The sequence below is a fragment of the Lepidochelys kempii genome, chromosome 14, assembly GCF_965140285.1.
Source record: "Lepidochelys kempii isolate rLepKem1 chromosome 14, rLepKem1.hap1, whole genome shotgun sequence".
Lineage (NCBI taxonomy): Eukaryota > Metazoa > Chordata > Testudines > Cheloniidae > Lepidochelys > Lepidochelys kempii.
In genome coordinates this window covers 806,783-828,827 of record NC_136393.1, presented here as the reverse complement: position 1 = coordinate 828,827, position 22,045 = coordinate 806,783, and the positions used below count along the sequence as shown (strand labels likewise).

The following is a 22,045-nucleotide window of genomic DNA, read 5'->3' as shown; positions in this document are numbered from 1 at the left end:
GGGCTCACCACCCAATAGGGAAGGCACCTCATCCAGCAAGACCAGGAAGCAGCCTGGGTGAGCAGGGGAAATTAGGACAGCCAGAGCAATAGAGATGGACCTGCACCCCAGCTTGCCACACAGTAAGAGCTCATGTAGACATGTCCTAGGGCAGCACTTAAGATGAAGGGCAGAAAACGGGGTGGCTCTGTCACAAGTAAGTTAATTTCCCTGCAGCTTCCCCCCATCACAATCTGCTTCTCTGCAAAAAATCTTTTGACTAAGATTGCTGTGCTGCTCCACAAACCCCAACCCACTCCCATCGCATCGTTCCAAGCTCCTGGTCCTCACCTTCAAGGTGCTGTGCACTTAACTCTGCCTATAGTCGGTACGTTTCCTCCAGCCTCCCAGATACACCCACAACCAGATTCCTTAATGCCTCCCACTAGCTCCCTTCTTCACTATCCTTTGCTGCGATGCACTTTGCTCTGACACTTGCATCTGGCTCTTCGATATCTAATTCCTCAGGGCACAGGCTTCCTCCCCTTGGTTGCCTGGAAAGCACCATGTATGAACATAGTCCCATTTTAACACATTCTCCCCCCTCCCACTGCTGCCTCTTAGTGGAGGCCACAGGAAAGGCAGGAGCTGATTGCAAGGGGCAGGTTTTCTTTACATACAAACCTTTGCAATAGCAGTGAAGGGGACAGTGTTAAGGGAGAAGCTGCATCTGATGAAGTGAGCTGTAGCTCACGAAAGCTTATGCTCAGATAAATTGGTTAGTCTCTAAGGTGCCACAAGTCCTCCTTTTCTTTTTGTGAATACAGACTAACACGGCTACTACTCTGAAAACAGTCCTAGGGAAGCACCTTCCCAATCTTTGTTCCCACCACCTCCCAAGATCACTGGGGAAAAGCCCTTCCCAGCACCTGCTGGTGTACAAGGAATTAGTGAATTTGGGGTCCTAGTGATGTCCCCCTCTTACAGGCCACTTACCTTCTGGAGACCTGGAAGAAGAGTAAGAGGATTCAAAGGGACAGCGCATGGTCAGTTTGAAGATTTTATTTAACGGTCATAAAAGGGGAAGCAGATGATGATTCCAAATCTGTTAATCTGGGTCTAAGATTTACAGACAAAATGCACCAAATCAAATTAACAAAAATCTCTCTAAAGGGCAGGGGGAGGAGGAGAGGGAGAGGAAGAGTTGGGGCAGGAAACGTAGCTACAGGAAAACCACACACATTTGGTCCCAGTTCTGGTACAACATCAGTGTTATCAAAGCAACCAGAGAAGATGGCTGCAGAGCTGGAACATGCTTGTCCAGTAGCTAGAGGGTCCTAGAGAGTTCCTGCCCCCCAACTACCAGGCCAGTGTGGGTGTTAGGGATGCCAGGCTGCAGTGCTGTGAGGATGCAAGGGAAAGAGGGACTGCTCTGGGGACATGGAGTCTACTTGTCAAGGCAATAAATACTGACAGGCCAGGCACGAGATTTCAAAGGCAGAACTGATACATAAGGCATTAATTGCTCTTGAATATTTGTCCATTGCAAGCTCTTTGTTCTGACCAAGTTGTGAAAGCAGCTGCAGAACTGAACAGATTTATCCCCCAGTCGAAAACCAAACCAAGAGAAGGGGCAGGAGCTGCCCTGGCATTTCAGTGCTTTACAGCCAAAAATGGCTCCAATGAAATAATTCGGAGGTGACAGCAGCACTCATGACTCCCGGACCCACCACAGTAAAGATGCTGGGGCAGACACAGGAAGGCACCGGGCTGTTGAGATCTACACTAACAGGGCCAACACCTCCATAGCAGAAAGTGGGAGTGTTCCACCAGACAGCTTTCTCTGGACATCCCCAGGGATGGCTCTGCGTGGGCTGGGAGCAGCACAGGATGCCACAAGCTCTTCTCCTCTCAGGCCAGCAGGCTCAGGAGAATGGGCCAGCAGCAAAGCTAGTTGTGACTCGTTTCTAATGAGCCAATTCAATGAGAGTGACTGAGGTGAGAGGGCGGCATGCTAACAAACCTATGGGGTGGGAGCTAACAAGATCAGGGCCCCTTCCTAGAGAATGTATGTTACACACATTAAGGCATCATGGTTACAGGAAATAGCCACAAATGAAGCTGCCAGCCAGTGTTCAAGACACTGGCTGGAGGGGAGGGGCAGGCCACAGACATGATTTTAGCCTACAGAAGGGTTCAGCAGCTGCCTGGCATCACAATTCCTCAGCCCCCAAAATGAGGCACCACCCCATGGGCAGGAGCACTAGGAAAAGCCCCCTTTGTGTGGGAAGCAGCTTGCAGAGTCCCTCTCCTTCAGCACCTGCCTGTGGTTTATTCCAATGAAGAAAGGTCAGATGCAGCAATGGGACAAGACCCTGATCAGGGCCCTGGGGAGGGCAGGAAGCACTCCCACTTCTGTGCATGGTGGAGAGGCCTGGGGACAGATGCCCCTGAGGCAGGCAGCTGGAGGTCAGATGCAGACAGCATGGTTTGGTCAGCTCCATTCAGTGATTCTCTGGGGGGAGGGAAGGGGAAGGGTTACTGAGCTGAGCGCTCTTCTTGTTGACTTAAAAAATGGGAAGGGAAGGTGGGGTTCCAATGTCAGCACTTTGGTACAGGGTGGGATTTCTACTGTAGCCACTGCCTGGCTAACTCTTTCTCTGGGGATTGGCCTGTGGAAGGGCTACTCCTTCCACTCCTTCTTGATGGTCAGGTTCCACTCCCAGGACAGATGGTCAGTCTTATCATCATCTGTGAATTTGGATTTGATGTTGTAGCTGCCCCGGGCCAGTATACCCTTGGGGGCTTCCTCCATGGGGGTCAGGAACTCATACTCCTCTGCTCGGGGCCCATAGCTCCCAACCATGTAGTCAGTCTTGTCAACTGGAAGGAGACAGGGGTGGGGTGGAAAAGAATGAGCCGCCAGAGCTGGTGCTGAGGCTGAAGAGCATGAACAGATTCTAGCCCCTCCCGACTGCCATGCCATCTCCCCACAGAAGGCACACGGCTGGGCTCAGAGCTAGGAAATTCAGCTACTCGATGCTAGCTCTGAGCCCCTTCCACCTGGGGACGGACACCTGCCCACCCCATGCTGCAGGCCAAGCAACAGGAGGGGAAGAAGCTGCTGTTCATTCAGCACTAAGTTTTGCTTCACTCAAGGCCGATCAGCTCAAATGCAGCCGGAGCCACTGACATCAGGCAGGCCCTTGTACTGCTGCAGAGCCTGAAGGAGGTTTCCCACCCCCAGTGCTGAGCCAAAGGTGCACATGAGGAGGCCTTCTAGAGCAGTGGTTCTCAACCAGGGGGGGCCCACGAACCCTTTCAGGGGGGCTGCGGAGCCCCATGGCTGAAACTCTGTGCTCTGAGCCCCTGCACACAGCCCCTAGTTTCCCCGTCCCTGCACCCTGAGCGGTGTTCAGACTTTTGAACTGATTCCCCTCCTTTGAGTTATATTTTTTGGTTGCGTTCCCCAACAGCCCAGACAGGCTAGGTGGCCTCCTGAGTGAGTCATGGGGTGGAGGTGGCACTTCCTCCCTGGACCCTGCTGTGCAGAGCTGGCTCGAGCCCTGCCAGGCCTTGCACTCACCTCCCAAATAGAAATAAAAACTATGCCTATGCCCAAGGGCCCCCCCCCACAAGCCTGGAGCCCCATGCTCCCCTGCACTCCCCACCAGGGCCTGGTGTTTTTGTAGCACGTTGAAGGGGGCCTCAGCAAGGAAAAGGTTGAGACCCTCTGCTCTGAAGTAAAGAGTCTCCTCCCACCATGCCAGAGCCAGCTGGAGAGTGGGGTGGCACATGCATCTCACTGTAGTTGGGCTGGCTGGGAGACCCCCCTTGCAAAGCAACGTCTGGAACAATGGAAGCACTTACTTTTCACTCCTTTCCTGAACGTGTGCTGAATGTACTTCAGCCCCGACACGATCTCCTTGTTCACCTGCAGAGATAAACAAGACCTCACAGCAGAGCGGCCACAGCCCTCCTCATATCCAGGGCAGGGCATGGGCCTGTCTCCCAATGCATTCCTTGGGATTGGTGACCTCCCTCTTTTGGGATGTCTGGTTGCTGTATGCCTGGAGTATACAGACAGGCTTGGGCCAGTGACTCCTCAAAAGTTCTTACCCGGAAGGAGATTTTTATCCGATACTCCACAGCCTCCTTCAGCACAAACGACTGCTTCTTGTAGCTTTCCAGATCCCCTACAGAGAAGGGAGAAGTTTGCTCAGACTCCCTAGGGACTGTGCTGTGGGATGCATTTGGGGTGGGCCCTGTACCAGAGACTGGAGCTATTGGAATATAAAGTGCGAGGCTGCAGGCAGGGGAAGTGTCCCTTCCTATGTGTCGGGTCCTCCCTCGCCCCAGCTCCTGCATTAACTCCTTTGGTTTCCACAGAAGAGTGCACAAAGCCCAGTGCGGCAAGAGAGTCCCAACAAGGAAGAGAAATGTGATTTACTCATGGGTGTCCCTGTTTAGAGACCTCGCCACCTCGCACCCACCCATGCTGGAAGCTACCACCATTTCTAAGTTAGTCCATGCAAGCCCTAAGGAATCCATCTATCCACACCAGAGGATATGGCTCAATTTCAGAATGACTAGCTCTCTTAAGGAGACTCAACACCAAGCTCCTCTTCCCAGAATCAGCAGGAAGAAACGTGATCCTCAAATGGAGTACCTGGAGACCTTGCTTGACTAAAAATCAGGTATCCTAGTGGGACCTCTGGGCTCATTATCAGGATTCCAGCCTCATGCCACTAGAGGAGGCTGGTGCAACATTCCTCATGGATTAGAACCCAGAGAAGCCTTTCATTCAACCGCTTATTTTGGGGCAGTATTTTTAAAAAAGTTCTGGCAACAGTAACTTGTTTGTGGAGCCATTTGGAATACTTCATTTGGCGTAGGGCTCAGTCCTGCCCCCCCATGGCCTGAGCTGAGTTTGGTGGGAGGAATGAGGAGTTATGGCAGGATTAGGTCTGTGGGTTTCCTATCTTTAGAAAAGCAGTGAGCCAGCGCTTGCCAAGTGGCTCCTGGGCTCCTCCAGCTGCTGGCATCTAAGTGCACAACCAACAGGAGTCCAAAGGCACTGTGCTGGGGCCCTTCACACTGCAGTTCAGGTACAGGAAGCAGAGAGGCTGCAGTACTGACCACCAGGCTGGAAGCCCTAAACTCACAGGAGCCTGGCCCCCTGCAAGTTATGTTTGGAAATACAGGTCACTTCCACCTCTGGGCTCCAGGCCAGAATGGACAGTGGCCCTAGCCTGGCCCCCACCAGGGCTCCTGACTGTCTGCACTGAGCTAGCCAAGGCCTGTCCCCCTCAGAAGGCAGAACGCAGTGCCCATCTCCTGCTTACCTGTCAGGTCCAGGTCCAGAGGCCCAGGGGCAGTGGCACAGACCAGTGTCAGTTTGGTCACGACCACGTTAGGAGTGCTGGGGTCTAAGACGAAGAAGAGGCTGTTAGACAAGTCCTAAAAGTGCTAATGACATCCCCACCCCAAGGCCCAGCCCATCTACATCCTGCTCTCTCCCTTCACTCAGTTCCTGGAAACGCAAAGGAGCACATAAGAACTAGAAAGAATGGGCCTGCCTGGAGCAGAGATCCAGGGTTCCCCTTGTTTTATACTCAGGGCAGAAAGAAGTCTCAGAATCTTCCATTCAGAAGGAACATCCCAGAAGATATCGACTCTCAAGCTTTATTCAAAGGACCAATGACTGACTTGAGCTAGCCAGGTAAAGACTGGCAGACCAGACAGCTAGCAGCGCTCATATTGGAGGGTTACTCCCAACTGATCATTTGCATCCTCGAGTTAAAGCTGGGCTTTCAGCAGCATGTATGAAGAGATCTGGGAGGAGGGTAGGAGAGTTCTTAGTGTCTGCCTGAAGCAGTTAAAGGTGTAGAGAAGGGGTCTTGGCTATTGTAGCTGTTTAATGTCTGCACAGATAGAACCACATGCTCCGAGATGACACCAGGACTCACCAGTAGCTACGTTCACAGAACCCAGCAGAGCCTCCTTGTATTTGCGCAGGCTCTCATCATCCTTGTCCAGCTCCTGGATCTCTTGGATGCTTTTCTGGGCAGGTGGTTTGTAGTTGACAGAGTGTTCATCTTCCTCGTTCTCTGCTGCAATCTGGGCCAGCTGCTCTGCGGTCGGCTCCTGCTCTGCCATCTTTACACACGTGAGTTACACCTAGGAGGGGAGAATGGGAAATGGAATCAGTGGCCTGATGCAGCTGTTTCCCGCACTGCTGAGAAGTCCTGCAGGGCTCCTCAATAGATACCTCATTCCTTCCTTGGCCACAGCAGGGTTCCCCACAAATAGTTGGCCAGTAACTCCAGCTTTCGGAGGGGTCAGTTCAATGCACCCTTGTTCCCAAAAGCCTTTGGGAGGTCTTGGTGTTCTGGGAATGTCCTACCCTACCCCCTGAGACAACTACCTAGTTCTCTACAGTGTGTGCCCTCTTACAAGTGCCCGAGTCAGAGTCTGGCAAGCAGGTGCAGAATCTTTGGTTAACCCTTGGACTCCCAACTGCACCAGGGGGTGGGGAGACTTCAATCTCTGCATTTTGTTTGTCAAATTGCCAGGACAAAAGATAACTTTTCGAGAAGTGTGATTAGATAAACCCTTTGCACACAAGAACAGCAGAGTGGAGAAACCCAAAGAGTAGATCTGGGGCCTTTGTTACAGTCTGCTTCCCTACAGCACTCAAGTCTATCTAAGAAGAGATGTTCGCTCCATTGTTGGCCCAAGTCCCAGAGGCCTCAGCAATGATCAACAGGCCTGTAGCTCAAAATGCAACTGGATCAGTCTGTTTTAAAAGGGGCACTGTCTGTCCCCAAATTGCTGGGAAAAGGCACCTGCCTTGGCTGATCTCACACTCAGTCCTTTCCAAAGGTCTGAGCCAAGGCAAGGCCAATGAAAAGCAGCAGCTATCTGATTAATAGCATTTGTACTAACTTAGCTCAGTGGTGCAAGTCTCCAGCCACTTTCTGAACAGGCAATAGGTAGTGGTGTGTGGAGTAGCCATCGTTAAGGGTGAAGCTCCATTCCCATTATAAAAGCCATTCTCCACTCCTACCCTACAAGCCCCGTCTCAAGCCTCACAGGCCACATCATCCAAGGCAAGGTTTTCCCTCAGAAAAATATCAGAAGAGTTTAAAGTCAATGGTGAAGACTTTGAAAACCCATGACTGTTTGCAGTTGGGGAGCCCACTACAGGGAAGCTTCAAACACTCCAGAAGTATCACCCTTTACAAACAAGCAATGAAGGGATCCAGCCATTTCCCCAGCCTTTAGCCGGGTCTACACTTAGATCGGACTCGCTATTCAGGCTGTGAAAAATGCTGTTCCCTGTGCAGTGTGATTAAGATCAACCTCACCCTCAGCGTAGACTCAGCCAGGCCAGCCTAGCCACCACCTCTTGGAGAGGCTGGTTAAATATATCAATGGAAAAACCCCTTCTGTCAATATTACAGGACAACTGCAGCATCATAGCTGTACTGCGGTGGTGTAGACATACCCTAAATCCTTCATTACTCCCATTCACCATTTTGCCTCCTAAAATTTTGCATATATAGATGCAGAGGTCAAAACAGATAAGACAATTATAAAATCCTGTTCATTATTCAAGGGAGCCATTCCAATATACTGCATCACGTATACTACAAAAATACAAAAATACTCCATACTCAATACAGTTAAATACAAACTTGTAAGGACCATATACACCTACCACACCTCTACACAGATACCCAATGGTTGGTGCTTGAAGCTAGACAAATTCAGGTGAGAAACAAAGCACAATTTAACAGTGAAGGAATTAGCCACTGGGAAAACTCAGCTAGAGATGAAGAGGATTCTTACTCATTCGAAGTCTTAAAATCAGTATTTTATTTTATTTTTTGAAAGATATGCTATAGCTCAAACAAATTCTGGGCTTTATGCAGACGTTACTGGGTGAGATTTTCTGGCCTATGTCAGGCTAGATCATAACGGTCCCTTCAGATCTTAAAAATCTATGAACCTTCTAATCAGCACGTTTCATAACCAAAGATCAATTATTTCATTTCTACTCCCCCAATAGATCAGCCTAAGGAAAAAGTTCCCAGAACTCAGACATGACACACACCCTGGGATTATATATCAATTAGTTTCTTCTACTACACATCTTATACATGCGAGTGACAACAGCATATATTGCATTCTAGAAAGAGATACGTCAAGGTCAGGTATAGAGTGAGTCAGATGGAGAGTGGGGACCTGGCTGGACCCGTTCATTTCCAGACTCCTTTGGGAGGAGGTTTTAGTAAAGGAATCATAGAATATCAGGGTTGGAAGGGACCTCAGGAGGTCATCTAGTTCAACCCCCTGCTCAAAAGCAGGACCAATGGAAGCGTGTGGGGGTGCTAGATGGACTCCAGTGAAACATTCAACCAGGACTTTTATGCAAGTCTTGTTTGGGAATAAGACTGAGGGACCAGTTCTGCTCCATTTTGTGATGTTCTCCACAAACTCTCTGATATATGAGAGAAACAGCCCTAGCAGGACCATCAAAATAGACAAGAGAAAGTTCTAGCTGCCAGGGCTCTTGGGTCCAAGTATGGCTGTTCACGTAGCCTGCAAATCAACCAAAGAGACTACAAACCCAAGCATGGCACAAGCACAGAATCTCCACCTGGGAAGAGAGCTGTGCATTTCTGATGAGCTGGCCAAAGCTCCCAGGAACTAGCTTTTTGGGCTGGCAGTTTCAGTGTGCTCTCAGTCAGCACATTAGGGTGCTCACGCAACACATACAGACTTGAGGTAGAGATTTTCTGCCTACTCTGGCTAGCCACAGGAAAGCATGAATCAAGCATGGAGCAGCTTCCTCTATTGAGGATGGAGTTGCTTTTCTAGCATCTTGACAGGGTGGCTGTGATGCATTTGGTATTGAGAAAAGCTTCAGGATCACATCACAAGGCAAGGAGAGAACAGCAAAAGCATTCAGGATTATTCTTACACAGGTTTTCTAACCCAGGGATGGATGGGAAGCAGGCGGCTCTTGGGGGTGAACAAGAAAACTTTCCATGGCCAGTCTGCACTTGATATTCCACAACTGGCAGCACTGACCCAGCTGCTGGGCAGATGCTTCTGCTGCCACTGCACCATTGTAGAGGGCCTCTTCAGACTAGATGACCTACTGTCCCTTCTGGCCTTAATCTATGAATTCAGTGGGAAGATATCTTATCTCTGGTATATCACATTTCACCTGTTACCCCAGTACTGAGCCCAATAATATGTTTGGCTGATGCATCTTTTAGAAAGGCATCCATCTAAATCTGGATTTGAAGACCAGAGATGAAATCCACCATTTCCACTGGTTAACCTTCCAATAGTTAATCAACCTCATTGTTAAAAAACTGCCTTATTTCTAGTTTGTCTGGCTTCAGTTTCCAGCAATCGATTCTTGTTCTGCCTTTCTCTGCTAGACTAAAGAGACCTTTAGTAGCTGGTATTTTCTCTCCATCAAGATATTTACACACCACACCTTTCTGGATAAACTAAGCAGACTGGTCTCACTCCAAGGCATTTTCTCCACCCCTTATATTTTTTGTGGCTTCTTTCTGCACCCTCTCCAGGTTTTCAAAAAATGTTGACTCCAGAATCGTACACACTACAATCAGTTTGAGGTAAAAACCACCTCCTCATTCCGACTCACTACTCCTGATTTCATAGAATCATAGAATCATAGAATATCAGGGTTGGAAGGGACCCCAGAAGGTCATCTAGTCCAACCCCCTGCTCAAAGCAGGACCAGTTCCCAGTTAAATCATCCCAGCCAGGGCTTTGTCAAGCCTGACCTTAAAAACCTCTAAGGAAGGAGATTCTACCACCTCCCTAGGTAACGCATTCCAGTGTTTCACCACCCTCTTAGTGAAAAAGTTTTTCCTAATATCCAATCTAAACCTCCCCCACTGCAACTTGAGACCATTACTCCTCGTTCTGTCATCTGCTACCATTGAGAACAGTCTAGAGCCATCCTCTTTGGAACCCCCTTTCAGGTAGTTGAAAGCAGCTATCAAATCCCCCCTCATTCTTCTCTTCTGCAGGCTAAACAATCCCAGCTCCCTCAGCCTCTCCTCATAACTCATGTGTTCCAGTCCCCTAATCATTTTTGTTGCCCTTCGCTGGACTCTCTCCAATTTATCCACATCCTTCTTGAAGTGTGGGGCCCAAAACTGGACACAGTACTCCAGATGAGGCCTCACCAATGTCGAATAGAGGGGAACGATCACGTCCCTCGATCTGCTCGCTATGCCCCTACTTATACATCCCAAAATGCCATTGGCCTTCTTGGCAACAAGGGCACACTGCTGACTCATATCCAGCTTCTCGTCCACTGTCACCCCTAGGTCCTTTTCCGCAGAACTGCTGCCTAGCCATTCGGTCCCTAGTCTGTAGCTGTGCATTGGGTTCTTACGTCCTAAGTGCAGGACCCTGCACTTATCCTTATTGAACCTCATCAGATTCCTTTTGGCCCAATCTTCCAATTGGTCTAGGTCCTTCTGTATCCTATCCCTCCCCTCCAGCGTATCTACCACTCCTCCCAGTTTAGTATCATCCGCAAATTTGCTGAGAGTGCAATCCACACCATCCTCCAGATCATTTATGAAGATATTGAATAAAACCGGCCCCAGGACCGACCCTTGGGGCACTCCACTTGATACCGGCTGCCAACTAGACATGGAGCCATTGATCACTACCCGTTGAGCCCGACAATCTAGCCAGCTTTCTACCCACCTTATAGTGCATTCATCCAGCCCATACTTCCTTAACTTGGTGACAAGAATACTATGGGAGACCGTGTCAAAAGCTTTGCTAAAGTCAAGAAACAATACATCCACTGCTTTCCCTTCATCCACAGAACCAGTAATCTCATCATAAAAGGTGATTAGATTAGTCAGGCATGACCTTCCCTTGGTGAATCCATGCTGGCTGTTCCTGATCACTTTCCTCTCATGCAAGTGCTTCAGGATTGATTCTTTGAGGACCTGCTCCATGATTTTTCCAGGAACTGAGGTGAGGCTGACTGGCCTGTAGTTCCCAGGATCTTCCTTCTTCCCTTTTTTAAAGATTGGCACTACATTAGCCTTTTTCCAGTCATCCGGGACTTCCCCGGTTCGCCACGAGTTTTCAAAGATAATGGCCAGTGGCTCTGCAATCACAGCCGCCAATTTCTTCAGCACTCTCGGATGCAACTCGTCCGGCCCCATGGACTTGTGCACGTCCAGCTTTTCTAAATAGTCCCTAACCGCCTCTATCTCCACAGAGGGCTGGCCATCTCTTCCCCATTTTGTGATGCCCAGCGCAGCAGTCTGGGAGCTGACCTTGTTAGTGAAAACAGAGGCAAAAAAAGCATTGAGTACATTAGCTTTTTCCACATCCTCTGTCACTAGGTTGCCTCCCTCATTCAGTAAGGGGCCCACACATTCCTTGGCTTTCTTCTTGTTGCCAACATACCTGAAGAAACCCTTGTTACTCTTGACATCTCTGGCTAGCTGCAGCTCCAGGTGCGATTTGGCCCTCCTGATAACATTCCTACATGCCCGAGCAATATTTTTATACTCTTCCCTGGTCATATGTCCAACCTTCCACTTCTTGTAAGCTTCTTTTTTATGTTTAAGATCCGCTAGGATTTCACCATTAAGCCAAGTTGGTCGCCTGCCATATTTACTATTCTTTCGACTCATCGGGATGGTTTGTCCCTGTAACCTCAACAGGGATTCCTTGAAATACAGCCAGCTCTCCTGGACTCCTTTCCCCTTCAAGTTAGTCCCCCAGGGGATCCTGGCCATCCGTTCCCTGAGGGAGTCGAAGTCTGCTTTCCTGAAGTCCAGGGTCCGTATCCTGCTGCTTACCTTTGTTCCCTGCGTCAGGATCCTGAACTCAACCAACTCATGGTCACTGCCTCCCAGATTCCCATCCACTTTTGCTTCCCCCACTAATTCTACCCGGTTTGTGAGCAGCAGGTCAAGAAAAGCACCCCCCCTAGTTGGCTCCTCTAGCACTTGCGCCAGGAAATTGTCCCCTACGCTTTCCAAAAACTTCCTGGATTGTCTATGCACCGCTGTATTGCTCTCCCAGCAGATATCAGGAAAATTAAAGTCACCCATGAGAATCAGGGCATGCGATCTAGTAGCTTCCGTGAGCTGCCGGAAGAAAGCCTCATCCACCTGGTCCGGTGGTCTATAGCAGACTCCCACCACTACATCACTCTTGTTGCACACACTTCTAAACTTAATCCAGAGACACTCAGGTTTTTCTGCAGTTTCGTACCGGAGCTCTGAGCAGTCATACTGCTCCCTTACATACAGTGCTACTCCCCCACCTTTTCTGCCCTGCCTGTCCTTCCTGAACAGTTTATAACCATCCATGACAGTACTCCAGTCATACGAGTTATCCCACCAAGTCTCTGTTATTCCGATCACGTCATAGTTCCTTGACATCACCAGGACCTCCAGTTCTCCCTGCTTGTTTCCAAGGCTTTGTGCATTTGTATATAAGCACTTGAGATAACCTGTTGATCGCCCCTCATTGCCAGTATGAGGCAGGAGCCCTCCCCTCACAGACATTGCTGCCTGTGCTTCCTCCCAGTATCCCGCTTTCCCACTTACCTCAGGGCTTTGGTCTCCTTCCCCCGGTGAACCTAGTTTAAAGCCCTCCTCACTAGGTTAGCCAGCCTGCTGGCAAAGATGCTCTTCCCTCTCTTCGTAAGATGGAGCCCGTCTCTACCCAGCACTCCTCCTTCATGGAACACCATCCCATGGTCAAAGAAACCAAAGCCTTCTCTCCGACACCATCTGCGTAGCCATTCGTTGACTTCCACGATTCGACGCTCCCTACCTAGGCCTTTTCCTTCCACGGGGAGGATGGACGAGAACACCACTTGCGCCTCCAACTCCTTTATTCTTCTTCCTAGAGCCACATTTAGACAACCCAGGGTTACATTAGCTCTTTGCTGCAGCATGACCCTGGGAACTTGTCCACTCTGACCCCTAAATTCTTTTCAGAGTCAGTGCTTTCCAAGATATAGTACCGAATTTTACAGGTATGACCTACATTTTTTGTTCTAGATGTCGCACCTTTTATTTGGTGCATCAATGAGCTTTCTTTGAAGGGGCCCAGCTTATCAAGTGATCCAGATCAGTGGCTCTCAATCTTTCAGACTACTGTACCCCTTTCACGAGTCCGATTTGTCTTATGTACCCCCAAGTTTCACCTCACTTAAAAACTACTTGCTTACAAAATCAGTCAAAAATACAAAAGTGTCGTAGCCCACTACTACTGAAAAATTGCTTCCTTCTTCATTTTTACCATAGAATTATAAATCAGTTGGAACATAAATATTGTACTTACATTTCAGCGTATAATATATAGAGCAGTATAAACAACTCATTGTATGAAATTGTAGCGTGCGCTGACTTCACTAGGGCTTTTTATGTAGCCTGTTGTAAAACAAGGCAACTGTCTAGATGAGTTTAGTACCCCCTGGAAGACCTGTGCGTACCCCCGGTTGAGAACCACAGATCTAAATCACTCTGTAGGACTGCCCTTTCCCCATTTACCACTCCATCACAAGTTTTTATCAGCATCCGATGAAGTGAGCTGTAGCTCACGAAAGCTTATGCTCAAATAAATTGGTTAGTCTCTAAAATGCCACAAGTCCTCCTTTTCTTCTTACTGCAGAGGGAGAGTCTCCTGTTTTTCCTTGGTGGATGATGCAGCCATTTGCTCCCAAACTCCAAATATTCCCCTCATACCAGAGGAAGGGAAGCCTCCACTTTGAGTTGTCATAATTAATCACTAATTAAACCTCAAGTCAGAGTAAAAGGAGCCAAGCTATCCAAAGGCAGAACTTGAATCCAGAAGTGAACTCCCCTGCGGACACTTGTTAAAGAGGGCCAGTTAGAGTGCCTTTCTAAGGCCATTCACTACCTGCACTCAGGCCAGTGCTGGACGCTGGAAAGTTGTCATAAGTTCAACACAAAACACAGCAGGCCAGCACAGTGCTAGAATGCAGCTCCACCCAGTCCTCCACTCAGCTCCGGAAGCTGGCTTGGCTCTGCACGGGTGTGTCCACAGGCTTCGGACACTACTGAAGAGCTGCTGCTGCCATCACCACGACCAGCTGCAATCTTGCATTGGTCAGAGCAGGAAATCAGTTCAACAGGCCTCTGTCTGCACCCAAGCATGGGGCTGTGTCCCATTTGCTCACCCCCCAACAAAGCAGCTGGGGTGTCTTGTGTTTTCCCCTCCCCTAGCAGCACCTAGTCTCCATCAGCACCATCTTCCCAAGCATTAGGCCCATTGGCATGGATGGACGGGGACACCAGAGCGCCTGGACGAACCTGGATACTTTAAGGACCATTGCAGTCCTCCATTAGCCACACAGGAACCAGCCCTTTCCCTTCCTCTCACACTGATAAACTAGAGAATTTTGAAGGCCATGAAAAGCTGCTACAGACAACAGGTGGGAAAAGCAAACCCCCGCCCGTCAGTCACCTGGGAGGTCAGGGCTGTTACACCCAGCAGCTCAGGATAGGGCTCATCTCTCCTCAGAAGAAATGGACTATGCTAAAAAGCACAAGCCTGAGGTCACAATTCCTCAGCTGCTTCTTCAGGAAAGGCACCAAGCCAGAAAGGAAGGAGACTTCCGGGCACACAAAGCTTTTCCCAAGGCCCTTGACCTCTTCCTTTGGGTTGCAGGGAGAAGCCATTTACCACAGTTCAGGGTTAGTAGGATAGAGGGGGCCTTAGGGTAACTGGCACTTTGCTGTTCATTTCTGGGTGAGATTGCTAGGCAAACCAAAAACAAGGCATCAATTGTAACTGAACTTCCCAGAGACACCCTATGGCCTATGCTCACAAGTCCCATACCATCAGGCGCACAGGCCTAACATCTTCAGCAGGCATAGGACCTCCTGCAGAAGAGGCAGCGGGTCCCTTCCCCCATCCCCCCAATTCCTTCTTCTAAGGACTAGAGCTCCATTTAACCAATAAAATGACTAATGTCCTGATGTGATAACTGATAGTGTGCGACAGATCAAAGGTCAAACCTCAGGCATTACTGCAGGGAAACTCCCTTCTCAGGCACCTTCAGATCCTAGCTGCTTAGGAAATGCTCACTATTAGAACCTTCTGTCCTACAGCTGGTGTAATGCACCTACAACGTGACCGTTGCCTTACATGGACTGTCATTTTCTTCCTGGTCTGAGAATCCTTTCCATACTCCTGGTCACTGCCATTGTCCTGAACACCGGATTCCCTCCCGCCAGCCTAGCATCTCATCTCTGATCACCTTCCTTCGGACTCTCCCAAGTTGCAATTTTCAACTGCAAGTTCAAACCAGGCACATATTTAACTACAGACAGATCACCATTTACCATGATGTCACCTAACAAGAGTCTACAGTACTGAAGAACCTCAAGCCAGTTCTGGCAGGACCTTCCAGGGTCTCTCACCAAACTTGATCTGTAACAGAGCTAAAGAGCCTCCAAGCTCCTGAGAGATTCCGATTATCTAGAACAGGGTAGCACGTGCCTGTTGCTGGCTAAAGCCACTTCTGAGTGGGAAGAGAACTCCTAGACTCTACTACTTCTGGAAGAGTCAGGCTCTAGACTGTCTTGCTCCAAGAAATGATGCAGTTGCAGAAGACTTCAGATGCACCTCATGCTAACCAGAACTTTGGAGATCACAAAAGATGAACCAATGCTTGTGAGAAACTGGAGCAGGCCGAATCACTCTTCTAGCAGATGTCAGAGGGTAGCCGTGTTAGTCTGTATCAGCAAAACCAATGAGGAGTCCTTGTGGCACCTCAGAGACTAACACATTTATTTGGGCATAAGCTTTCCTGATGAAGGGGGTTCTAGTCCACAAAAGCTTATGCCCAAATAAATGTGCTAGTCTCTAAGGTGCCAGCTAGTTTTTTCTTCCTAGCAGAGGGAACTCTTACTGTCTTTATCCCTCTATCCAAGAGCCCTGCTGTTTCAAAACTTACAAACTGTTAGTTCCTCCAGGGTTAAGCAGGCAGGACATGAGCACTAGAAAGAGACCCAGGCTCCTAAGAAACTGCAACCTGGCTACAGTTACAGCCTGATTAATGATGTGGCAACCAAGGAGCTAGCAGTATTGCAAGGGAGGACATCAGTCCCTGCTACCCAAGAACTTTGCTGGTGAGAAGACATGCCACAATTTCTGCCTTTTACATGAACAATTCCCAGAACAGAGACCTCTACAGAGCAGACCTCTACACGCTCTACATTAGAAGTTCTGTGGCCCCATCCCTGCTCAAAGCCCTTAGACACTACTGTAATACAAATAAGTAATAACAGAGTTTTACAGAAGGTTCCTTCAAGCGAGATACAATTCTGGTTGGCCTGTGTTATTGGTAAATGTGTTATGCCCAGTGAGGAAGACTGCGGGTCAGAAATGAGTTTGGGCTCATCACCATGGTAACCCATGGTGGCAGCAACATGGATGGGTGCGTCACCTGGCAAAGAGTAACTAAGGACTCACTAATCACACCAGCAGGTAGATTGACAGGACATTTCACATGAATTGCTCCCAAGACCATACCCACAAGTATTCAGAAGAAAGAGAAAGTTAGAGCCTGATCATCCCATAGGGAAAGCCCCTCTTATGCCCTGGCACAAAGTTACTGTAGAATTCCAACTGTCAGGATTCCCGCCTTATCTGGGGGGCTTTGAATCCACCCACTGCCCAGTCATCAGGAATAATGAAAGGACTCCACAAGTGCCCTCCATCCTCTCATGCACGCTGCAGTTTGGATCCAAGTGTCCAAGAAGCTTCTGACTGCCAGAAGTTGGACTGGACGACAGGGTTTGGATCACTCAAATTGCCTTTTTCTCTTTAGTCCCAGATGCTTCAGAGGGAGTAGCCACTGTTGGAAGACAGGATACTAAGCTAGACGGACCACTGGTCTGACCCAATATGACCATTCTTATGATCTCTTTGCAGATGACCCAGTTTGGGTCTGCAGTAAGTACAATCGATAATGCTCAGCAAGTGGGGAGCGGTCAGTCAGTCACGTCAAAACCGTTAACACTCAATGGCAGAGGACTCCAATTAGCTGTGCTCCCCGTTAAGAGCTCTTGTAGTCCTGTACTGAGCAGAGGTAACAGTCTGAATTCTGAGCATGCTGCAGTCTGGTTAGTGACACCAGTTAATGCACAAGCTTTTCATCATGAGCCACAGCTGCACATATTGACAAGAATAAAAGCAAAAAGTTTGGAGAGTCTTTGCTTATTTCCCTACTGGAAACATTACAATGCCACCCCACAGTGTGGTACAACTGATGATGATGGAGTCTCATGTCGACATAAGGGGATTCTACAAACCCTATAAGTGAATGATCTACGCAAGGTCAAACCAATGAAAAACCCACAAAGCTGGTTACACGTGGAACAGACAAGACTGTCCATGACCATTGCAGCCGCTTTTATATTTGCTGTGCGCTGTTCACATTTTTCACATAAAATGTTAACACACCTTGCATCAAATGGTTAACAGCAACATGACAAATCTGCTACCGCCTTGCTCTGTCATGGGCTGTTGCCTCCCAACTGATGGGGTCAACCTGATACGCTTTCAAGTCCGACTTTATTGGGTCTTTACACTGTTTGTACTGGCCACCATGAGAACAGATGCCTTGCATTATTTGACCATAAAACATGGTCTTGGATACTCATGAGTTGGCCATACAAGTGAGATTCCCAAACCAAAGCAGCTAAGTTTCAATGAGCATGCTTTGAATGCCTGACATTCAAAAAATGATGAAGGATTTTGATAATGGGAATTTTGTCACACCAGTCGGCCCTGCAAATGGAACAAATGCGGCACACATGGGACTGATCAAGTTTCCTAAGGTAGTAGCAACATGTTGCCAATATCTCACAACCATGTAAACCTGTCGCAAGTGCGACTGCCCAATAGGCAGCTTACTGCTTATTTTGATGCCCCTATTGTTCCATAGGTGGTACAACTAGTACAGGGCTAGAATAACTGGGGTGCTAAATATTAGGACTGAGGTGCACTGCAAGAACTCTGGGAAACATAGGACTGACACAGAAGAGCATTCTGGACTATAATTGTAGTTTAGGCCAGAATATACGTGCTTCAGGTTGCTGGGTTGTGTGGGAGCCACAAGGCTGTATTAGTAGGGTGTGCTGCAGGTGAAGCTTGAGAAACAGCAACAGAACTGTGTAGGGAATGCTTACACTGCACTTCCTATACTATGCTAAGCTGAGCTCAGCACTACTGCAGTTTCATATACTTAGTTTAAAAAAAGGGAAGCTGCCATTTTCAGAGCTGTTAGGAAAGAGGCTGGGAAACTGTGGAAGAGATCATAGAATATCAGGGTTGGAAGGGACCTCAGGAGGTCATCTAGTCCAACCCCCTGCTCAAAGCAGGACCAATCCCCAATTAAATCATCCCAGCCAGGCTTTGTCAAGCCTGACTTTGTCAAAGCCAGGCTTTGTCAAGCCTGACCTTAAAAACTTCTAAGGATGGAGATTCCACCACCTCCCTCGGTAACACATTCCAGTGTTTCACCACCCTCCTAGTGAAAAAGTTTTTCCTAATATCCAACCTAAACCTCCCCCACTGCAACTTGAGACCATTACTCCTCGTTCTGTCATCTGCTACCACTGAGAACAGTCTAGAGCCATCCTCTTTGGAACCTCCTTTCAGGTAGTTGAAAGCAGCTATCAAATCCCCCCTCATTCTTCTTTTCCGCAGACTAAACAATCCCAGTTCCCTCAGCCTCTCCTCATAAGTCACGTGTTCCAGTCCCCTGATCATTATTGTTGCCCTTCGCTGGACTCTTTCCAATTTCTCCACATCCTTCTTGTAGCGTGGGGCCCAAAACTGGACACAGTACTCCAGATGAAGCCTCACCAATGTCGAATAGAGGGGAATGATCACGTCCCTCGATCTGCTGGCAATGCCCCTACTTATACATCCCAAAATGCCATTGGCCTTCTTGGCAACAACGGCACACTGTTGACTCATATCCAGTTTCTCGTCCACTGTCACCCCTAGGTCCTTTTCTGCAGAACTGCTGCCTAGCCATTCGGTCCCTAGTCTGTAGTGGTGCATGGAATTCTTCCGTCCTAAGTGCAGGACTCTGCACTTGTCCTTATTGAACCTCATCAGATTAGAGGATTGGGCCAAAAGAAATCTGTCTAGGGCCCTCTCTATCCTATCCCTACCCTCCAGCATATCTACCTCTCCTCCTAGTTTAGTGTCATCTGCAAACTTGCAGAGGGTGCAATCCACACCATCCTCCAGATCATGTATGAAGATATTGAACAAAACCGGGCCCAGGACCGACCCTTGGGGCACGCCACTTGATACTGGCTGCCAACTAGACATGGAGCCATTGACCACTACCCGTTGAGCCCGACAATCTAGCCAACTTTCTATCCAACTTATAGTCCATTCATCCAGCCCATAATTCTTTAACTTGCTGGCAAGAATACTGTGGGAAACCGTGTCAAAAGCCTTGCTGAAGTCAGGGAACAACACATCCACTGCTTTCCCCTCATCCACAGAGCCAGTTATCTCATCATAGAAGGCAATTAGTTTAGTCAGGCATGCCTTGCCCTTTGTGAATCCATGCTGACTGTTCCTGATCACTTTCCTCTCCTCTAAGTGCTTTAGAATTGATTCCTTGAGGACTTGCTCCATGATTTTTCTAGGGACTGAGGTGAGGCTGACTGGCCTGTAGTTCCCAGGATTCTCCTTCTTCCCTTTTTTAAAAGATGGGCACTACATTAGCCTTTTTCCAGTCGTCCGGGACTTCCCCCGATCACCCTCTCCTTCCCCCCACCTCCAACTTCTGATGGGGCTTTCACACAGTGGAAGCAGGTACATCAGGTACCTTAACAATCAAACCGCATACTCTTCATGCATACCAACTTTGAAATGCACTGTGTCTAGAACTGCAGAAGAAACAGCGGGACTTACTTTAACCATTCTAACAAGGCAGGAAGGCAACACAGGGAAACCACTTCCGGATTCCCCATCACCAGAGCAATCCAAAAGCAAGCAGTGAAAATACCCCATTTGAGAGAGGCTAGGAGAGCACTTTGCTGGTTGGGAAGTACAAGGATATGAACATTCATTGCACTTATTAAACGATACTCAGAAAAGCAGGTTGCCACTCAGATTCAACTCTGAACTTAAGAGCAGCAGCACACAGCAGTAATGAGCCATCATAAAGCTGTTTCCCATATACAAATGCTCTGAGTCTAACACCTCAGCAGTCCAGAGACTTCCTCCCACTGAAGTCTAGCAACAACTTTTAATTTGCTCCTCCCACATCATTGCACCAGTTTTTAAAAGACTCCACCATCAGGACTCTAAGGACTGCGCTGTGAAGTGGGTGAAATTCACACTCATGTTGTGCAGCCTCTCTCCACTCCAGGTACTAAAGATAAGCTACAACGGAAGAACACCTAGTTAGTGTCCTTTACAAAGTTTACAGTACATAAAAACCCTGAAAAAAGTTCTGCAGTTCTTATATTAAGAATTCTGTTTGATATTCTCACTGAATAGTCTGGATGACTGCAAAACTACATATGCCCTAAAAACAAACCTGATTAAGCAAGAAGGGAAATGGTTTTCCCTTTATTCTTAAACGGTATTTAATCCACAGCTAAGAAACAGCTGGAAGAAGAGATTAATCAACAAGCCAACTCCTTCAAGGAAGGCTTTTGGATGCACCCACTTCATGACTCGGGGCTGTCAAAGAGATTTCCAGCAAAACAGCCAAGACGACTTTAGATTCCTGTTTTTTCAGGACAGCCAAGAAGGTGTTTTTGAGACAGCGCAAGCCCAGGCGCCCCTCCCCTCCCGCTCCCTTGAACGCTAGCCAGGACGCCAGCGAGAAGAGATCCGGAGACCAGGAAGTGCCCTCTGTTCCCGACCTCCAGCGCACAGGCGCCGTTTCCGCGGCTGCTCGCCGCCCCGCCCGCGCCTGGCTGTGGCCGCGATCCCGAAGGAGCCGGTGACGGGAGCGGCTCCGGGGCCTGCTGCCAGCGGGCCCGACACGCTGCCGGGCCCCCGCCGCGCGCGCACGCACAGGCGGCCCCGCGGGCCTCGCACCCCGCGCGCCTCGCACCCCGCGCGCGGCAGGCCGAGCACGTGCCACCGCCGGCCCCTGAGGGCGCGAGGCGCGGTACCAGCGCGGCGGAGGGGACCGTGCGCCAGGCCCCAGGGGACTCCGGCCCGGGCCCGACGAAGGGCCCCCCCCGCCGCCGCCGCCGCGCCCCCGCCGCCCCGGAGACCGAGAAGGGCCGCAGCTCGGGCCCGCCCCGCGCATCCCAGCCCCTCCCTACCCGGCCCGTTCGCCTCCTCGCGCTGCTGTGACAACGCTACCCAGACCCGCCCAGCCGCCTCCGCGCGCGCCCCCGCACTTCCGGGCCGTTGCCGTCACTTCCGGTTTTAAGAGGACGGAGCCCAGGGCCTCACTTCCGAGCAGGCCCCGCCGCGCTGATTGGCCGGAGGAGAGCGTGAGGGGCGCGCGACCGACAATAGAAATGATAGAGTTCGGCCGCTGGAGAGAGCGTCTCCTGAGGCTCCGTTACCCTCCTGGCTTGGGAGCGGGGGACTTCCGGCCTCTTAATTGTTAGCGGAAGCCCTGGGGCTGACGGGCGGGACCGGAAGCACCGAAGCTGGACTTGAGCCCCTGCGCTCTGACGTCACGGCGGCGGGCAGCGGGGCGGGAGCGTGGCTCGCGCTGGGGCGGGAGCTGAGCCGCGCCGCGCGCGGGGCCTGGGCTCCGTCCAGCCTCGTGCCAGCTGCGCGGGGCCGGAGCCGGAGCGCAGCGGCCTGGGGTTCCCTCAGCGCCGCCCTCCCCGGCGCTCGGCGGCCCGCCCGGGTCCGTTTTCAGCTGCCGCCTTTCCCCTTCCGGAGGGAAGCGAGTTAACGCCCCCGCTTCGCGTTCGCTGCGTTTCCCGAGCCCTGCCAGCAAGAGCCGGGGAGCGGCGCCGCCGAGAGGCAGCTCGCCCGGCCT

At 49.9% G+C, this 22,045-nt stretch overlaps 1 protein-coding gene across 6 annotated transcripts; it reads right to left on the bottom strand.

The window, feature by feature from the left end:
• Positions 1-1,026: 1,026 nt before the first annotated feature.
• ARHGDIA (Rho GDP dissociation inhibitor alpha) lies at positions 1,027-21,757 on the bottom strand. Of its 6 annotated transcripts, none has more exons than XM_073311286.2 (6): positions 21,618-21,757; positions 5,949-6,159; positions 5,325-5,408; positions 4,099-4,175; positions 3,850-3,913; positions 1,027-2,862 (listed from the first exon to the last, which is right to left on the bottom strand). In XM_073311286.2, exons 2-6 carry the CDS (start codon positions 6,136-6,138, stop codon positions 2,663-2,665), a joined length of 615 nt encoding a protein of 204 aa, XP_073167387.1. In that variant the 5' UTR covers positions 6,139-6,159; positions 21,618-21,757; the 3' UTR covers positions 1,027-2,662. The 6 variants fall into 6 exon arrangements, with proteins under 6 accessions (XP_073167387.1, XP_073167383.1, XP_073167384.1 ...); XM_073311282.1 differs by lacking the exon at positions 21,618-21,757 and adding an exon at positions 21,369-21,456; XM_073311283.2 differs by lacking the exon at positions 21,618-21,757 and adding an exon at positions 19,996-20,898.
• Between the last annotated feature and the right edge of the window lie 288 nt (positions 21,758-22,045).